General features: G+C 41.0%; 1 protein-coding gene across 1 annotated transcript in view; it reads right to left on the bottom strand.

Moving 5' to 3' along the window:
* Positions 1-399: 399 nt before the first annotated feature.
* LOC108579343 (plexin domain-containing protein 2-like) overlaps positions 400-21,211 on the bottom strand; it is a 30,007-nt gene continuing 9,195 nt past the window's right edge. Inside the window, exons 2-8 of the mRNA XM_017942865.1 lie at positions 2,675-3,210; positions 2,206-2,547; positions 1,907-2,099; positions 1,608-1,817; positions 1,157-1,531; positions 935-1,071; positions 400-856 (exon numbers count right to left, since the gene is read on the bottom strand). Of these exons, the coding sequence (XP_017798354.1) occupies positions 785-856; positions 935-1,071; positions 1,157-1,531; positions 1,608-1,817; positions 1,907-2,099; positions 2,206-2,547; positions 2,675-3,210 (1,865 nt within the window). The 3' untranslated portion in view covers positions 400-784. The remainder of the gene's footprint in view (positions 857-934; positions 1,072-1,156; positions 1,532-1,607; positions 1,818-1,906; positions 2,100-2,205; positions 2,548-2,674; positions 3,211-21,211) is intronic.

Genomic DNA, 21,211 nt, shown 5'->3' with positions numbered 1-21,211 from the left:
TAAGTTTAATTAACGATTAAAAAAAAACGAATTCTTAAACAATAACAAGGTATACCACATGATACTAAAATCACATAAACGCTCGATATCCAGGCTAAGGACCTCTCGCCCGTCTTTCGACAATACGGTTACTTGACTCAGAAAACGTCACGAATGTTTCCGTAAAGTCAGTAAAATAATACCGGTCTCCGTTTGTCTCTTACTATTTATCATTCGCTCTAGAAACATTTCATCTTTCAAATATCGCGATGCAATGACTTACTTCGAAAGAAAACCTAAGATTGTGTTTTAAAGGATCAGTTCAGTATTTTCACGGGCAATCTCTATCAAACAATAAAGTATAAACTCGTTTTTACGTTTTTCTATAATATTAACATTACTGTACAAAATTCAAAACGTGAATAAACTTTCGTTATTACGCCCGCTCATACAATAAAGTTCACTTTAAGAAGTTTTGTTATACTTTTATCACTAGCAGTTTAATTGCCATTTCTCCGAAAATTAACGTTATTATATTATCGTAAGATGATGTGTACATGAAATACTTGCTTTTGTTCCCTTCGATAGGAGGCTAAGTGTATCGACGAGTAAGTTAACATGAAGAATTAAGTTAACAAAATAAGTATGATGCATTAATATGTGGCAATTAACAGAGCGACACACTCGTCATTGCAGGCAAACGGTTCCGTACATAAACTTGCAGACTTGACACAGTGTATATTTAGTAGGAAATTTGGTCCGACAGTTCTTTACTAACTGCTGATTGCTTTTCAATTACATGCCATCACATGTGAATCGTGGCTGCTGTATAACGTGCTTCCCCTCTTCTCCGCCAACTCCATTGACTTGGCCGATACTATTCAAAGAAAAAAAAAGGAACATCTATTCTGAATGATCTATCAGCTTTTAAGAAAGAAACGTTAATGACTCTTACCCTGATTAACATTTGTCCAGATGCACTATGAGGATTGCGGTAGGCATATGCAGCCCACGCTGCTAAACCTACGGCTAAAGCAATTACAAGGAGAATTCCAATAATTCCTGAAACCCCCATGTTCATATTATCCCGAGCTGAAAATGTAAATGTAAAAGATTATCGTGAGAATATTTCGAACGATGGTAAATGTGTAAATAAGGAAAGTGGGGAGAATCTTACAACGCTCCAAAGAACCCGTCTCGAGTTTTACAGTAACAGTCTCTTCTGAATGCATCTGAAGAACATGATTATATTCTTCTTCGTGTTCTTTGCACGTGGTAGTCGGCGTCGGGCAATTGTCGACATCTTTTATCATCTGGACGTCGCAACCTTTCAACAACCAATCTTGCCGCGACCTGAATGTTCCGGTGCTACATTGATTCAGTTCTGAACACCACTTGCAATCGAAACCTTTCAGCTTCGTCAAGCAATCTCTGCAATTATCCATTTCTAAGCAGGTGGGCAGTGCATTCAGATAAATCACTGTCCAATTCTTAATGTCCTGTCGATTAAAGTTTACACGATGATACTCGTAAATTGTTTTTCTGCGAACAACTGTGAGGAAAGGAAAATAAACGATTCGATTATTGTCTGAACGTTCTGTCGAAACTAGATAACACCGATCACTTACAGAATACAATTCTGTCCATGATATAAGCATCGCTGAGACCAACTTTAACAGGATGCGCCTTGTCTTCGATCAATTCGACCATCAGGGGAATCACCGAATACACGAACACGATGTCGCCGTTCCAATGCAGAGTCACCTGAAATGTGAACGCGCCAGCCTTTGGTTTGTCCTGTAAAACCACCTTCTCCCACACCACCGTAAACGCCGTTCCTGCAATTAACAGTTCCCCTCTATTTACAATTTCTCTACTCTCGCGAACGAGCATTTCCTCTGTCACCATTGTTCTACCAGCTACTTACCACTGTCGGCGTATTTTACGTAGCTATCGCTCGACAGACGCGTATCGAAGTTCGCCATCAACGGTGCTATGTACTGGGTGGCAGCGAGCCAGCTATGAACGTATTCCCCGGTGTACAGAAATCCTCCAGTGGCAATCGTGATGTTACGAACTTTGTGACCGTAGAAAGGGAAATCGAATTTCAATTTGACCGTCTGTTAAAAGAACGAAGGGGTAAACAAAAATAAAGAGAAGAAAAGAAACACATTTATCGACGAATGCATCGTTTCTCAACGACAGAAGACACCTTCTAATACTCACCGCAGCACGACGGTGACTTTGACTGAGCAAATGATTCACTTTTAGATCCGGATGATTATCTATGTCCACCCAGTACTTTTTCCCCACTTCCTCGTCGATAATGAACGTGCTGTTGTAATACTGATGCGTGTCCAACTCTGTCTTTGTGATATTGTGCTGGGACAGAGTCTTGTTCGTCAGATCTGAGAATTTACTGATAGATATGTCCCCGATATTTCCATCGGTCTCTTCTTTTTCCGAATCCGTCGATTCGGTATCTGTTGCTTTCATCGTGGTTTTCTGGTTCTCGGTTGGTTCGTTCGTCGTGTTGCTCGTCGGATTAGTCACGGTTGCTGTTGGCACCTGTTTCGTAGAAACGGAATAGAATTAATTTTTCAAACTACTTTTTTTTTTTCAGAAGCAATCTAGGATTGTAAAGAAACAGTCTAATTAAGAACACCCCAGTGGTAGGCTTTTCCCAATATCTTACCGAATCCTTTATCGAAGGGTTCTTCTGAACGATAGGTATGCTTATAGACGGTTTCGGAGGGTTCTTTCGCGGGATAGGTACGCGCATCGAAATTGCACTCGTGGAACTCTCCTGATTGCCCATCGAAGGCATGGTCGTGGCTTCGGTCGTATAATCTGTCAAATACGTGATGTTTGCCGAAGATGAGGCATTTACATTCGTATGCGGTGACAGTTGCTGCTGCGGTTGAGTCGGTGATTGTGGTTGCAACTGCTGAGACGCAGCTTGTTGCTGTTGCGGCGGCTGCTGCTGCTGCTGCTGCTGTTGTTGTTGTTGTTGTTGTTGTTGCTGTTGCTGTTGCTGCTGCTGCTGCTCTTGCTCTTGCGACGTTTGCTCGGTCGAGGAGCTCGGTTTCTGGTTGATAGCAGCTCGACGATATCTCGCGAATACTTGTTCATCGTCGACTGCATCTTCGTCGGATGCGAAAGAGAATTCTAGCTGCCCGTGCTCGGCCGGCGACTTTCCCCCTGAGTGGTTCAGCTCATAACGGTATCGACCTGAAACGAATCGAAGAGATAAGAGATACAAGATCTGAAGAACTTTTTTCATTCACGATACACCGCTACGGTGGAACGAACGAATGAAACCAAGTGTATATCATCGTCATTGCAAGATTCGATGTTCAGTTCGACTGCAGACAGTACATGGGCGCGAATAAGCAACGGGTAGTCATGGATTCTCATCGCGACGATAACGCGAGGATAACGTTACGATAATGCGATACATCGCGTCTCGTCGTACGACGATTCGAATCAATTTATGGATCGCATACTCGACGGTCTGCTTATGAAAGGGGTCGTCCGCTCGATTTATACGCGAGCCTACATTAAGCGTCCAGTCAGTGGCCCAGATCAGTATAAATTCCAACCATCGATGCCAATGTTTCTCCATTAAGCGTTCCTCCTCCTTTTGCTTATGCACATCGCGCAACTTTATTCCGTTCCGTGTATAACGATCTCAAATTCGTTAACGCAGTCAGAAAACGTAGAGATTTAAAAGGAACGAGAATAACCGAACAAATTTCACCAAATACATACATAGGCATCGTTCTATAAAACTGTATAAAACAGCGACATCAAATAGACGAATATTTTTTCCGTGCGTTTCGTTGTTGTTCCGTTTCTTCCCTCGAAAGTGGAAGCAACGGAATACACGTCGAAGAACAGGATGCCAGCAGGTCGTGACAAACTATCGCGACCGGATAGAGCAATAATTGGCGATCCGACAGATAGTCGAGAATGCACGAAGTCTGACGTCAGTATAAATTTTCATGCTCTGAAAGCTGGCTCGATTAAACGTTCAACTCCCAATCGTTGCCCGGCCCCCCAACAGTCTGTCTCTAAAGAGACGCCAATTTATTCGAGCGTCGTTCGCCTCGCGACTCGCGACTCTCTTTTGTCACGATTGATTATTCTTACGCGACTCTGAAACGAAGTCGTGTCGGCGGTGGTGGGTTGCCAGATATACAGATGAGTATAGTCCTTCGTGGCGAGCGGAGTTCGACAACACGAGTGCGAGCTTTCAGGCCTTGAACCAACTCGATCTGAGAGAAATTTCGAATTCTAACGACGTCGTCGTGTGCACGTAGTGTAGTCTCGTCACCACTTAACCATCTTCTTTAGCTTTCGAACAAAAGGACGTTTTAATCACGATAAATATTATTTGAAATCGAGCCTTGGGCAACCTTCGAGTATCTTCGATAATACTTTGTAATTTCATTTTCCAACGATCGGCTAGATTTCATCGAGAAAGTGCAAAGGGAAGCTTTGAGATCTTCCGAGATCTCCCGAAACGTTCTAGACTTTGGTGTAAAGATGATAAAAAAAAACACAGAGTAGAAACGGTGAAGATGAGAAGTAGGTTGAATGGTTAGAATGCGATAAACGTATTCGTGTTCCATATATGTACATATGTACATCGATCCATTGAATATCCTTGACTGAGATCGATAAATCTTGATGCTCGCGGGGGAAATTGCCGACTATGTAATTTCCATTCACGTCAAATAACTCTGTTCCATGTTTCACGAGCGAATCCAGGGTCTTGATTACTCTCGTTCATGAACACCGTGTTCCCGTTCCTTTCCAATAAACAAACGCCGTTGCGCGCACCTTCGCTAATTAACCTCTCAAACGCGGGATCCGGAATATTTGACACCCCGTGTGCAAACGCGTGCTTGGTCGATAACCGGTTAACAATTGCAAACAAGCGTGTTTAACGCGTATATGTATGTACATGGTGTTATCGTCACGAGCTACGCAATAAGCGGTACAGTATATTCTCCACAAGTGTCAGACCGCAAGGAAGCTAAACCTGACACTCGTAGAGTCAGGGACTACGTTTTCGAGCCTCGCGCCCGCCTTTGTAGTTTGCCGAACGTAGGCAAGGACAGCGAATAAAAGACAAGCATGAAACGTGAGTCGAGGCAACCAAGCGATTTAAATATCGACTTTTTTCATTTTTCTGATGAAAATCACATAAAACACGACATAATTTGAACAACATTTACTTATTAACACGTTCACTGTCACGCCAGATTTACAGGTTGCTGTCAGGCGGCCAAAATTCTCGTATATATTCCGAAAACCGATTTTTAATTGCGAAACACTACTGAGACGGTTTAATTTGGGGCAGCCAGCTCATATTTGAGCTGGCAATACACAACACAACTAACTACTAAACCAAATCACCAGAAAAAAACCCATTTTTGTAACTCACTGTTCGCTGATTAAACAGCTGAGCTCTGCAACGTGGATTTGACTGCATTTTCTCCTTCCTTCCACTCAAATTGTCATCCTTCCTTCCTTCCTCCCAGTTCCGATTGATTTTGCAAGATTCACAAAGTGTGAGTCACTGTGGAATGGACGACGTGAAAAGTACTTCGAAACGCGATTTATTTCAGTTTTATTCAGAAAGGGAGAAACCGCGAATTTATATTATTTTCAATATTATTATTGAACTAAACTTTCGTAGAACGCGAGTGAAAAATTGAAAGAATGAATATAAGAAAATTTGAATAAAATACGCGACGAGAATTGGGGAGAAGCATAAGTTAAACGCGTAAAAATATTCAATAATAAACGAACTAGGGATGAAGCTATTATTTCAATACGCGATGCACTGACTCTAGTATTTACTAAAATTCAAAAATTCTCGTATAAATTCCGAAAATAGATTATTAATTACGGTAAACTACTGAGACGGTTTAATTTAGGGTGGGCATAGTGCACTCGTTCCAAATCAGCTCACAATATACAATAATAAATCAACTAACTACTCAGCATGCAAATCATGCAAATTCGTTGGATGGTAAATTATTAGTAAACAAAATTCAATATCAGAGAAAATATATGAAAAATTTCAAATTAATTTCAATTGCTGGAAGAAAAGTAACGAAAAAGCAACCTCTCAAAATAATTTCAATATCCTATTCGACAAGTCTGAAGAACAACGATGACTAAAATTCAAATGTTTATTTCCCTAAACCTTCAACATAATTTCGAAATATTTTATTCGAAGCGGAGTATTCCAAGTCAGTATCGATAATTGAAGAAATTATTTGATTGTATTTAAAAGAACCGAAAGGAGAATATTTAAAGTCTGATATTAAATGTCTAGCAAGTACCAGTAATTGGTAAAATGATTTATATTTGTTTTAAAAGGAAAATTTCTAATAGGTATTAGTTAAAATGAATTGTTATTCAGTCTATTGTATTGAAATTCTAATTGATTCTAATGTATACAAGTGTTACAAGAAGGCTGAGTGTGTACAGGGTGGACATAGGCTAGCTAGTAGCCCCCGACCACTCTATTCACATCTCAGAACCTTCAGGTCAAAATATGCCGCGAAGTGTCTATGGCCCAGTATAAAGGGTGAATAAATTCGCGGGACATCGGGGGGTCCTTATATGCCTGCGGTACCCTCTCCCCAAAGTCATTAGCAAAATCGTCGGTTAGGTCAGGCGGGAAATTTTCGCGGGAGATTTTCGCGGGAGATTTCCGATATCGTAACACGGTATAATTTATCAATTTTCACAATTTTGTTATAAATTTATACTTCCGACAATTTGTTATAACATTGCATATAACAATTTATACGTTTTTACAATATTCTTCAATGGAAACATAGGTTTTAGCGTTCTCGTTACTTACTCGTGGTTAAATTAATTTCGTAGGGATTAAAAATCAGGTTGACCTGTGGTCGTAGATTAAGAATAACCATAGTACAGCTAAATTTATCGTGTTAAATAATTCTTCTTACACGAATGAAAAATGTATTCAACGTTTGTCTGTTATAATATCGTGAAATGAATTATTTGTGCAGTTCTGTGCATTTTCTGTGCAGTTCAACCTAATTTACTTAAATTTACATTGCGAGACAGTATACTGTAACAAGTAGTAACAAGCAAACGTTGAATAAATTCCTAATTCGTATTAAAAAAATTATTTAACACAATAATTTCAGCTTTATTATGATTATTCTTGATAAATGAACACAGGTCAACTTGATTTTTAATCGTTATAATCTTTAAATTCAGTGTGAATAGAGAAAATGTGTAATATAATTCATTTCACGATATTATAACTAATAAACGTTGAATACATTTTTGATTCGTAGGAAAAGAATTATTTAACACGATAATTTTAGCTGTACTATGGCTATTTTTAATCTACGACCACAGGTCAACCTGATTTTTAATCCTTACGAAATTAATTTAAGCACGAGTAAGTAACGAGAACGTTAAAACGTACGTTTCCATTGAAGAATATTGTAAAAACGTATAAATTGTTATATGCAATGTTATAACAAATTGTTAGAAGTATAAATTTATACCAAAAAATTGTGAGAATTAATAAATTATACGTTATTATAACATTACAATAGAATGCAAAATAGAATTACGAAAGAATCGGCGATTTTCTGCGAAAAATAATTGATTCCCGCGAAAAACGAAGGATTTCCCGCGAAAAGTGACCGATTCCCGCGAGAAATTATCGATTTCCCGCGAAAAGTGATCGATCTCCCGCGCAAAGTAGTCCGTTTCCCGCGCAAAGTAGTCGATTCCCGCGAAAAATAGTCGATTCCCGCCCGAATTATTAACGACTTTGCTAATGATTTTGGGGAAGGGGTACCGCAGGTATAAATAGACCCGCGAGCTCCGGCGAAATCATTTACCCTTTATACTGGGCCCTAGACACTTCGCGTAATTTTGATCTGAGGGTACTGAGACGTGGGTAGGGTGGTCGAGGGCTTCTGGCTAGCAGCCTATGTCCACCCTATACACACTCAACTACCTTCTCTCAAAATTTCTTTCTGAAATTTACTATTAGACTTTGAATACTCTGCTTTGAATTTTTCTAATTTTTCTAATTATTAAAACTTAAACTTGGACTATTCAAAGTCTAATAGTCCACTATTTACTACTGAACTACTGCTACTTTTTGCTTGAAATAAATTTAAATAATCCTTCGGGTCGTTAATACACGCGAGAAAATTATTATCGAACGTATTTCGAGATTGTTTTGAGGGTTTAGGGAAATCGAGATTTCAGTTTGTTATTGTTGTTCTTCGTACTTGTCGAATAGGATATCGAAATGAATTTGAGAGGTTGCCTAATGAAAATATTTCGGCGTTTCAGCTGTCCATTAATTAAATACTTTGTTTGTTACAGGTTATTTCTAAATTTAATATGTACTTTTCTTCCAGCAATCTATAATTTCATTTTCTTTCAGTATTTATGATATTTTCTATGCTATTGAAAAATGAATTTTGAATTTGTTTCATGAATTGTGATTTACTAATCTAATTCTTCGCAGGAGTTGCATGAATTTTGCATGTTAAGTAGTTAGTTACATTATTGAATTGTATATTGTGAGCTGATTTGCAACGAGTGCACTGTACTACCCTAATTAAACCGTCCAAGAAACCGTCCAAGTAGTTTACCGTGATAAATCAATTTTCAATTTTGATAAATATTAGAGTCAGTGCAACGCGTATTGAAATAATAGCTTCATCCTTAGTTCGCTTATTATTGAATATTTTTCCGCGTTTAACTATTTCCTCCCAATTCGCGTTTTTGCTTTTCTTTCAATTTACTCGCGTTTATTTGATACTTTCTTTCAATTTTTCACTCGCGTTCTATGAAAGTTTTGTTCGATAGTAGAGTCTAAAGTAATATAAATTCGCGATTTCTCCCCCTCTAAATGAATCGCGTTTCGAAGCACTTTTCGCGTCGCCCATTCCACAGTGACTCACAAAGTGTGAGTCTGTGAGTCTTGGGAAATCAACGCTTGGAGGAAGGATGACCATCTGAGAGGAAGGAAGGAAGGAAGGATGCAACGAAATCGACATTGCAGAGCCCAGCTGCCTAATCTTCGAATTGTGAGTGACAAAAATGGGTTTTTTTTCTGGTGATATGGGTAGTTAGTTGTGTTATATATTGTGCTGCCCCTAATTAAACCGTCTCACTAGTGTTTCGCAATTAATAATCGATTTTTACGAGAAGTTTTCAATTTTTCAAAATATTAGAGTCAGTGAATCGCGTATTGAAATAATAGCTTCATCCCTAGTTCGACTTATTATTGCATATTTTTCCGCGTTTATCTCATATTTCCTCCCAATTCGCGTTTTTGCTTTTTATTCAATTTACTCGCGTTTATTTCATACTTCTTCACTCGCGTTCTATCAAAGTTTTGTTCGATAGTAGAGTCTAAAGTAATATAAATTCGCGGTTTCTCCCTCTCTAAATAAATCGCGTTTCGAAGCACTTTTCGCGTCGCCCATTCCACAGTGACTCACAATTCGTGAGTTTGTGAGTCTTGGAAAATCAACGCTTGGAGGAAGGATGACCATCTGAGAGGAAGGAAGGAAGGAAGGAAGGATGCAACGAAATCGACATTGCAGAGCCCAGCTGCCTGTCTGCGAACTGTGAGTGAATTTTTTGAGGGTTTGGTGATTGGTTATATATGTGTGTGCATGTGCATGTTTGAAGCTGAACTACCAAAACTTGGAAGAAGAAATCAAAGGATGTGAGTTCACATCCGAACTCTACTGCACTAAAGGTGCAAACGCCCTCCCATTATTAGAGTATCCCAATAGTATACCGCGTTAATTCTTAATAGAGTCAATTTTCACTACGAATGCCCATTACTTTCGATCGATACGAGAATTTATTACGTCGCGCCGCGTTTCATAATAGCTTCATCCCTTTTTCTTTCTTTGCTTTTCTTTTTTTCAGAGCGTTCAGTTGATACCTCCCTTAAACCTTTGCTAAATACCCCATCTAAAATGGACTACATGAGAAAATGGAGGATGGTAAAAATTCGCGATTTCGGGTACTAAATAAAATTCAACGAATTAAACTACACTTAAAAGAAATCGCGATCCGTACACAATTTCGCGCGACACTTCCACAGCTTCCTAAGTCTGGTGGGTCCTTCAGTCTGGCTTTGGGTCTCTCAATCTGGCATTGGGTCTTCCAATCTGGCATTGGGTTATTCAAACTGGCATTGGGTCATTCAAACTGGCTTTGGGTCATTCAACTCTGGCTTTGGGTCATTCAACTCTGGCTTTGGGTCATTCAACTCTGGCTTTGGGTCATTCAAATCTGGCTTTGGGTCATTCAATCTGACATTGGGTCATTCGAACTGGCTTTGGGTCTTTCAGTTTGGCTTTGGATCATTCAAATCTGGCATTGGGTCATTCAAACTGGCATTGGATCATTCAAACTGGCATTGGGTCATTCAAACTGACATTGGGTCATTCAAACTGACATTGGACCACTGGTGGAACCAAATTCAAGGCTTGGAGGACTCAAAACTGTGTGGTGGAACCAAAATTCGATGCTTGGAGGATGCAAATGCTTCACTGAGGGAATTTCAAAAGTTCGATGGATCTGAGAGGATGAACAGATGCAACGAAATCTATGTTACAATGTCCAGCTGTGTGGTAAGTGGTGAGTCGCATCTTTTTCTTTATTAATTAAATATTTGTAGAGAAATATTTCAGGTATACACTATTTATTCGTTAGAAATAATCAAATTTATTCATTTTCAGTAATTTCAGAATTTCATATTATGTACTTTAGTTGGAATATTCATTTTCTTCAATTATTCACTAACACATTGAACATCAGAATCAGATTTTGATGAAAGTTTGATAGGTATATTTCAAAAAAATTTAGGTATTTCATAATATTGACAATCGTTCACAACGAACGGTTGAAAATGTCTCTCGAAGTTCGAAGTAATAAACATACTTGCTTTAATACCCCAAAAATCATTAGAAATCGAGAAATTATATACTTTGACGAATTCTGCAGTTTAGAACTGTAAATTTGACTCGCAAATAAATTCCTTCTATTTAATTAATATATTAAAAATTATTCTTTTCAGATATTTCCCTTCCCTACTAATTTTAATCTAAATTTCTGTATGAAGAATGTATAGAAAATTGTACAGAGTGCCATACGCGTGTATTATAAAATAAGCCACTGTAAAGTATGAGAATGTGAACCAAGCGAATCTTAACTTTAAGTAATTCATAAGATAAAATAAGTTGGAAGATATTTTACACGTCGTGGGATGCGTGCGTTTTAATTTTAACTAGTTCGTAAAATAAAATAAGTAATTCTAAGATAGAAAATTGTACCGAATACCATGTGAGCGCTTTCTTACAGAGACACGCGACTCATTTCTAGCATAATTAACAAAACTACCTTCTGCATTTTTACTATCGTCTATACTAAACACAGAATAATAATCTTCTCGCGAATATCAATTCTCGATCACTCAGATCCTTCGAGCTTTTTCACGACGTAATTGTCTACGAATAGCGCGCGATATTCTTAGAATAATTACGTCGTGTACGCTCGTTGGTTCTTTCGCGAATTTGTCCCATTAAGAATTTTCGATAAAATTCCTTTTGCTACAAATGAGAAACGCGTGTCTCTGAAGATAGAGAGCTGCCAGTAGGGCATGTGTTTGAGAGGTTCCTTTTTCGTTACAGCTTAATAATCAATATGTACTTTTCTTCCAGCAATTGAAATTAATTTTAAATTTTTCATATATTTTCTCTGATATTGAATTTATTTTATGACTTGCTATTTTGTTTACTAATAATTTACCATCCAAGGAATTTGCATGAATTGCATGTTAAGTAGTTAGTTGATTTATTATTGTATATTGTGAGATGATTTGGAACGAGTGCACTATGCCCACCCTAAATTAAACCGTCTCAGTAGTTTACCGTAATTAATAATCTATTTTCGGAATTTATACGAGAATTTTTGAATTTTAGTAAATACTAGAGTCAGTGCATCGCGTATTGAAATAATAGCTTCATCCCTAGTTCGTTTATTATTGAATATTTTTACGCGTTTAACTTATGCTTCTCCCCAATTCTCGTCGCGTATTTTATTCAAATTTTCTTATATTCTAGAATCGAAAAAGATACGAATTCGCGTTTTTTCTTTTGATTCTTTCAATTTTTCAATTGCATTACGCATTATTGCAATAATTTCTATCGTTACATTTCATTCTAATTGTTTAGCAGCTTTTCTGCTGCTATCGACCCTACATTTTACTGACACTTGTGGAATCGACCATACATTTTTTTTTTTACGTGGAGGTAGGCCGACTATATGTGCTAAACAATTGGCAACCAAACGGTGGCTCGCTAAAGCGATATATTATGAAATTAAATTAATCACTCAATAGGTTTTAACGTTAGATTGTTTCCTCGATATGGCCATGGTGGTCATCAGTGACTGGAGTGCCTCGAATGTTTAGAATAATTAAAATAAAATAAATGTTGTCAACTAAAAATTTTGAACGTCATAGCTAGCTAGACATTATTTTCAATTGAAAAAAAAAATTATAAAGCATAATACTATAATCCTATGCTTAAAACATATTTTCTTGTGGCCGCCTGACAGCACCTGTAAATCTGGCGCGACAGTGAACGTGTTAATAAGTAAATGTTGTTCAAATTATATCGTGTTTGATATCATTTTCATCAGAAAAATCTCACCAACATGCTAAAAAAAATTGCAGATGAAAAAAAGTAAAATTAAAGAAATTATATTTTTCTATTATGATTTGTGGAGCCGTGTAATCTCGTAAAGGAAACCGACTGGTGTAGCGTTACACTCTTGACTGACTGCGAGCGAGATAACATGGGCGCAGCAATGACGCAGACCTAGGCGTAGGACCATCTATACTGTCACTTGTAGAATCCAAACTTACTGACTCTTGTGGAGAATTTACTGTATTCGTATACGGTATTATCGCCAAGAGCTACGATTTTTCAAACTGCCGGTAACAAATTTTTGGTTTTTCTTTTTGACGAAAATGAAAATGGGCGTAAAATCTGTGCAAAGCGGAAATATTTGTACACGATCCACGAGGTAGTAAACGGAAAGGAAAGGAAAGAAAGTTCGTAGAGCAACGATCGTTACAGGTATACAAGAGGAGCGCGGCGCGTACGTGGAGCATTACACGCGTTAACCTTTGTTCTTCACGGATCGATAAGTATCGATCGAAATCACCCCGAATTAGGCGCAGTAGGCGCGCGTTTTTATCCTCGAATAAGTACGGAAAATTGATCATCGACCGGCTAACAGGTATTTTTACCGGGCATAAAAGGCAGCCGAATCTTTTCTCCAAGGGTTATGCAACGAATATATCAGGGGTCCTCTCTTCCCCCGGCTAATTACTACACCGATAGGATAATAAATAATCGTGCGTACCGATCTTTTTTTTCACCTTTTATTTCATTTTTTAATCTCGCAAGATCACGATCTACAGGTGATATTATTTCACAAGATGAGAAAAAAGGAGGGGAAAAAACGTAATAAAACATTATACAAATAGACATTAACGAGTACAGAGAAAACAGCAACGAAGTATAAATTCCAACGAGGTTACCGAATGATGTGAATGTAAGTGATGTGGCGCCGGCGCCAGCGCGGCGCTTCAAACGCACATTTCGTGTCTAGAGGACAGGATTCTCCGTCAAAATCGATGCGATCGCGTGGTATTTCCAACTTCCATCGCCTCTGCTGTAGATAGTCTGTCGACGCTGTGGATTAATATCATAGACAGCTCGTGTTGTAAACCACGCGCCGTCGGCCTTCCACACAGCCAATCGGTATATGTATACGATAGATATACGTGTATAGACACAGAGGCAGATCACGGCTAGGAAGTGTCTGTTGAATTACTATATATAACCTTCACACTCCGTTCTGAAACAGGCTTCTGTCTCCTAAGCTATCCTTTTTATCAATTTTTTTTCTTTTCAATAAGATTCTAGAATTCTTCTGCATCCACTGAATTCCACACGAGTTTCGAAGTAAATCGTTCATTTTCGTAATGAAATGCAGAGAGATCTCGCGAGTGATTTCCCGCGTACACGTGACACGCCCACGCGTTCTACAACATGAATTTTTCCGCTTTGTTACCCTTTATTTGTCACCGTTACCCGGTGACGCAATATCTTTGACTGTCGCTTCGAGACCAACTTGCAATGTCAATGTCGACGTATACTAAACGCTGTAAATATCGAGTTCATCAATCCTGGAGAAAATGTTACGCTCGCGACGTGTGAAAAGATACGAATAAACATATCGTTGCAAAATGTTCATTCGGCAGAAATTGGTGAGCGATAGGAACACGATTGCTAAATTTCCTTCCTGCGTCACGGCAAATTTATCCGCGCTTGCGAAACGTCCGCCTTTCAAGTTCGATCCTCGTGACATCGAGTTCTTCTTTCGATTCCAAGTCCTGCGAAATACCGTTGAAACGACCACGACCTTTTTACACAGAATTTTGCGACTCTCGTACGGAGATAAAGGCTTAATCTCGTTCCCAGAACGTCAATATTTTCGTTCCACACGTATGCAAAGTTGAACATTCGAGCGCAGAGAGGATAGGAATGAAAAATAATTAGCCAACGTCGTATATGAAACGTAGTTCCCCCGTTTGGGAAACCAAGGATACGTTCAATATGCGCATAGAGTAAATTCACCGCGAGAGAGCCGCGCGAGACAAGAGTCTGACGCTATCACGCAACCTGTCCCAAAGCTCGGTATTATTCGTTAATTGCGTTAATTATCACGACGAAGCTCGACTTTGCTGGAAACAACGCGTTCGGTGACGCGTTCTCGGTTACTTTTCGCGTTACACCGAGTTCACGAGCGATCTCGTAGTTACCGTATCTTCCAATTACACAATCGTAAAACGAATTAATACGACTTGTTGCGTAACTGCTTCGAATATTCGGTCTCGTGCTAATATATGCTATACGCTCTGCGCGATTCGACAGAGCTTTTCTGTGTTTTATAAGACGGTAGAATTTTTATTCCTTGGTCATTTCGACGAATCTTCAAGCTGTCGCGGTGAAAATTTCCTTAAAAATCTTCGTATCAACGTTTTCTGCAAAATTCAGAAACTTTTTAAAGCGAAATCTCGCGACACTTCGTCACCGTCATCTCACGTCGTTAATAAAAACGCTAATAAAACGCGATGCATATTGCAGAGCAACTTTTTCTGATATCTGAACAACTTTTTTCAAAGTTCCCGGCAGGATTTCCGCGTGGAAACTGCAACTTATCATGCAAACGCATTCGTCGCTGGTACGGAGAGTTTATCGAGCTATCCTTGCAAAAGTTGGAGACTTTCCTGGCGAAACGTTTCTGCCTTCTACCGGCTCTTATCTGACGGTGCCACGTCTATTCATTCACGAAGACGCTATCTCGCACGAACCTCCTACGCTACGCGTTCTCACGCTTGTTCGTACAACGCGCCAGAAAATTTACATACCACCTTCTTACTCCGATTCGTTGTCCCCCTCTTTCGTGCCCTATCTCTCCCCGTACTCCCCCGGGATGCGAATAGCACGCGAGCAGAACGAATCGAGCGTAACGGAGATTTCGATCGCCAAGAAAACGCGACTTGCGATTCCAATTTCCATTTAATTTTACCTCAAGTTTCACACAATTCGAAGAAAACGAGGTCCGGTATATTTTTACGTGTTGCGAGCTAGAAAAAATTAGAAATTTTTCGAACGCCAGGTGAAATTCCTCGGAGCAAACGGAGAAGTGGATCGAAGCAGGCCTGCGAGCTATAACTACAGGTGATCGATCGATCGTTCGATCGACCGTATTGGATCAGGGTCTCTCGCGGTTCGTCCTTGAACAACTCGAGGAACATGCTTGAAGGTGACTTCTTCGTTCTTTCTCCAGAGACTGTACCGTCATAGTTTCAGGCACCGTGATATAATACTCGGTGCCGCATAACCGTGCGTAGTATTGTTACAGCTACCGAGATAAAACTTTCCTCGTGCTGTATTATATCTTTCGCGATGTGTCATATTATGTTCCTTTCGACGAATCTCCGCATAAAATTCTCACAACGAACGTTCGAATTATTCTCTTTATTACCGTTTCATCGTTCTCCTCAAGCTCTCATCGGAAACCTGTCGAGATAAGTATTTTCCTGAAAATTAGCATGTGTTCAGTGACTGTGAAAGGTAAGAGAGTACAGAGTTTGCATGTACTCTCGAGATACACCGTGTTCGAAAGTTGAAACGAGAACATTATCCACATGCCCGCCAGTCCAAGGCCGTCCGTCGAGTAGAATCGTAAGTGCATCGTCGTCGTCGGTCGTCGTTGCGATTGTACGGCGAACGCATAGGATGAGCGCGCGGCCCACGGGATCCGCGATCAAACCAGTTTTTAAAACGTGACTCACGATTGTCCCGTATCATATGCGACACCCCGTAAAAATAGCTCCACCAGAACTCGTTCTTGTACATCGCTGCCTCCGTCTCTGTTAGCCAGAGAGACACGCGTAACGTTCACGCGAGGCTTCTGTAGAAAAGAAATTGAAGAGGAGAGGAGAGGAGAGAGAGAGAGAGAGAGAGAGAGAGAGAGAAAAAAGCAGAGCTCCCGCGGCGACACGTGCAACCTCGCGTTTCCAGCGTCATTCCAGGAGACCGAGTCACGTTTCTCTAGTCAACATCTACAATGTTTCGCCCAAGAAGCTAACGCACCGCCGTTCTACGCAAACCAGAAGCGTTACGTATGCTTTATTTTTACTGTGGCGTCTTGCGCGAGATCGAGGATCAACCGGTGACCGTCTCTGATTTGTCGTCGGGGAGAGATGACTTGACGGAAGCTCTCTGTGCACGGATATTATAGACTTCGCGAATACGATTTTGATAAGCGTTACAAAAAGTACGTATTACAAGTAAGAGAAAAAACATGGAAAGGAACGAATGGGAAATGGTAAAAGTGATAAAGATTCTTGGGATATATTTCAGGAAATCTTTGGCAGACAGAAAAATTCATCGTAACGTGTCAAGATAGAAGCGTAACCGTGCAATTACGGCTATCGATAGAGATAAAACTGTTGGATGTTACGTAAAGTTCCTAGCATCCGGAAGTGGCGCGATGCACGCCGCCTGCGTAATAAGGAACCACAATCTCTCCTCCCTTTGCTTCTTCCTTTCGGTTTCTTTCACTTTTACTTGTCTTCCCTCGTGTACGCATGACGCACAATAAATATCGTATAATAATCTACTTCCTGTTTACACACCGCGTTCTATAAATATTTCTGGCGTACGAAAGGCGAAGCGTTTAATTATCGAATAAAAGACGCTTTAATCCTCGCACATGTGTATGCAAACGTTTTCCACGAAACGACAGCGATTAGAACCCACTCGACGTTTCCTAGAATCGACGATTCCGTGATCTTCTAAAAACGATCTCTATCTATTTCGTTTCTCGGATACCGAAAAACAACGAGCTCGTAGATTCCTCCGGGTCTACGATGAGCCAGAAAATTTTCCGAATACCGTTTCACAACGAACGTTCGGCCAGTGTACAGTGGCCAGGTAAATGTTACTCAACGTTCGCTCCTAAAACTGGTTGCACAAAGTGGCAGTCTCTTCGCATTGGCTACGCCCGTGAGCAGGTAAGAGCATCCGAGTTTGTTCTTTCTTTTCCCTCTAGTAGCTTTCCTGTGGCATTCTCGCGGCGAGCGTGCATTGTTCCGCGGAACAACGTGGAAATGCAGATCAGGGAAGAATGAAACGATTCTCGTCGTTCCTACGTGTATTACCGCGCCGCCGCCCTCCATTTCTCTCCGGTGGCGAACGTTTTTACCGGTTCTCGTACGCGCAAGCAAGCCCCGCACGACGCTTTGCTCTTTGTTTCCTCGAAAGGCGGGCAATTAAAGAGAAATTTCTCACGAAACTGTAGAGAATTCGAGTTTTTTCCTTCTACAACAGATAAAGTCAACGGACTCCTTACTATTTCTGTATATTCAACGATAATATCGTTCGCCTCCCGTTAAACGTTCAATTACTCCGACAAATTGAAGCCAATTCGTCTTTTGAATCGTATGGTGAAGCATGTCGCGTTAATACGAGGCAGCCAGAACGCAACGCCGATTCAATTTCGAGGCAGCCAGAATGCAACGCCGCCAAGTATTACAGAGCGCGGCCGACGCAAAGGATTAACGAGAACGATTCACGAGCCGCCCTCCACGTACTCGTAACACTTTCCAGCACAGAGGCGGCGATCGGGGAAAAGGTCGCCGCCGGTGGCCCATTGTGTGGCTCTACGCCCGCTCTGCGAACCGCGTAACGGTTCAATGACACGTGGGAAATTTTCACAATCGAGTACGCCACTTGCCATAGCAGCCAGGCCAGCCAGCACGAATACGGCCGTTGCAGCCGTGTTTTCCTTCCTGTCTTGCGTTACACACGCTCCCGCGTGTCGCGATCATGCTAGACGCCGTCTAAAACCGGCAGCCCCTTCCTTCGCTTTTCATTCGAAAATCCGTGTAACGGTCGTTCGACGCGTGTTTCACCGGTAGTATGAATACGACGCACGTGTCTCACACGACACATTTCGTTCAGCTCTAAAAGGGCTATCCAAGCCGGGATCATGATGATTCGTTCGCGTTGCCCCAGCGTAATTGCTGGCGCTCCTACTACCAAAGCCGGAGCAAGGCCTTTAAACACGCTCTCGCGATGTCCTCGTACCGCGTGGCACAATTGTAGTCATAACTGGCGCTCATAGAAAAATAACAGGCTGATTTATGGCCATGAAAAGCGGTCTCTCTCGCCTGGAGAGACTTGACGCAACTCTGACACGTAAAAGGGACTCGCCGTTCGTTTTGCGGCCACGGACCGATTTACAAGATACCCGACTGTCGTGGGCAAACCTTTGAATTAGAATTTGCTTAACCCTCGAACGGTAAAACACCGACACGCGAACAATCAACTAGGTTAATCGTGTGCCTACTTTTTGTAATATGTTTTGTCACCGTTACACAACTGTCGAAGGAATTGCAAATTGCATTCAGTTTTCCATGACACGTGTTGCTCTTTATCTGGACTTGTTGAGCGGCTAGATGGGTCTATCGATTATTCTAAGGAATTCGTGTAAGCGAGGGCAATTTTTCCAAATACAAAACAGACGTAGAATGGGATTACTCGAATGCTTTCTCTCAAGAAAGTGAAGAGATCGATCTAACCTCCGGAGAGATCGTTCTGATTTACTGTTCGAAGGTCGAGACCCAGACAAACGGTAACGAGAGTCGCCGTTTGTAATCCGGTTCAGCGTTAACCTAGTTCGGAACATGATTTACACGTACAGAAATTCCCTCTACACTCTCACTCTACGCCGAATAGTTCGCGAACGTACTATAGATCAAACGAAGATGCTCCCATATCGATAAGCACCGTTGCAATTACAGTAGCGATGTTATCGCGACGGAACGCAATTATCGAGACTCGTTAGAGCAAGTCGAGTAGCGTGAAGTGGGGAGAGAGAGAGAGAGAGAGACTTGGATTTTCGACGGCCGTTCGTAGAAATTGCTGAAAAAGCGACACGAGAACCGTGGCTGGCTAGAACACATCGACACGGCAGAAGGATTTTCAGGTCAGCGAGCAACATAACGCCACGATCGTGAATATCCAGTAGCCCAGGCTATTCACGAGGATCTTCGCTTTTCGATTTATTTTCTATCGAACGGGTCTTGTCCTTTCTGGCGTCTGGTGAAATGGAAATTTCATACGTCGATCGAGAGCGGAGAGTGAAATTGCCAGAGTAATATTTCAACGAAGGGACAGAAGAAGGAAGTGAAATGAGGCAGGGAACCGTGAGGAAGGGCCAAAGACCTCCGGAGCATTTCTCCGGGTCCGTGTGTCGCGGTTTTCGGTGAAAGCGACCATTGTTCCTCCTGGTATGCCGGCAGCAAGAAAAACGAGACTCCAGAGTTCGCTCCGCAGCTTGGCGCGCGCGATCATTGCCTCGTGATCTTACCTCGCACAGCAGCCTAACCTTCAGCCGTTGCTAAATGAAACCGACTTAATAATACCAGTTCAAGCTTTCATCTCGCATCAAACGATTCTGCTTAATTGCATTCCAAAGCATTTCTTTCTTTTTTTTCCCTAAGAAATGAGTTTATGCTTCGATAGCTATGTGGGGCGAGTGGTTCACGATGAATTGGAGATCTTCCGTTGAGTTGTTGTTGCAGAAAGAAACGGTGGTAAAACGCGATTGCTTTGATGATGTCAATGGTATGACGTAGCAAGTCATTTTCGTGTTATACAAGTGTTGGATGTTTCGTCCTCGAGTGCACGTTTCAAGTGCTACGGTGAAAAATGAATCAACACGTAGAGAAGGGATACCCTAGACAGAGGCTGCAGTTCTGGGTAGGAAAAGGGATCTTTTGTTTATTAAGAGTCAGAGCAGATATTTTTCCGACCTGACTTCCTTTTTAATTCTTGATTGTGACTCCCACAGTTCGAACGTTCTCTCCAGTAAATCTCTGGTTAAATAAAGAAAGTTTATTCAAAGGTTAAGAAAGACACTGTCCAATTCCAATAACTAAATTCCAGCGGAAAAGATCCTTTCTCGACGTCTCGTCGTTCATGGGCAAACCAAGATTTCTCTGTTAACGAGTAAATTAAACGAAGTGTTCGGTTCGATGCCGGCTAATTCACCCGGTTGGCGCAACCGGGGAAAGTTTCGCCGTGCGAATAACCGTTTCAACGGCACGGCTAAATTCAGGAAAAGTGGATTTCCTCCGTGACATTTACAATTAGAATCCCCTGTGCAACACCGAGGTACGAGGCTCGATAAATCGCCAGAGGTTTCTTCTACGCGTCCAGTAATCAAAGAACTTCACTGTTGCTGCACAAAGGAAGCTGATTTGCAATTCATGCCTCGCTAGCCGTGCGTCTCGTCGATCACGCTAAAACAGTCGCCTAATAAAAACATCGACTGTGCATCGAACGTGCTAACTTTGCACCGTCGACAGGCTATCCGTACGCTATTTTCGAAAAGACTCCTGCCTAACGCAGAATTTTTCATAGTTACCGCGAGTGATAAGACATCACACCTGTGTACATTGTGCACATTTATTTATTTTTTCAATGTAATAACACCTGTACGAATAGACGATTAAACAGATGGTGGAATA

The sequence above is a fragment of the Habropoda laboriosa genome, unplaced genomic scaffold (assembly GCF_001263275.1).
Source record: "Habropoda laboriosa isolate 0110345459 unplaced genomic scaffold, ASM126327v1 scaffold76, whole genome shotgun sequence".
Lineage (NCBI taxonomy): Eukaryota > Metazoa > Arthropoda > Insecta > Hymenoptera > Apidae > Habropoda > Habropoda laboriosa.
This window is presented reverse-complemented; position numbering and strand designations above follow the sequence as displayed.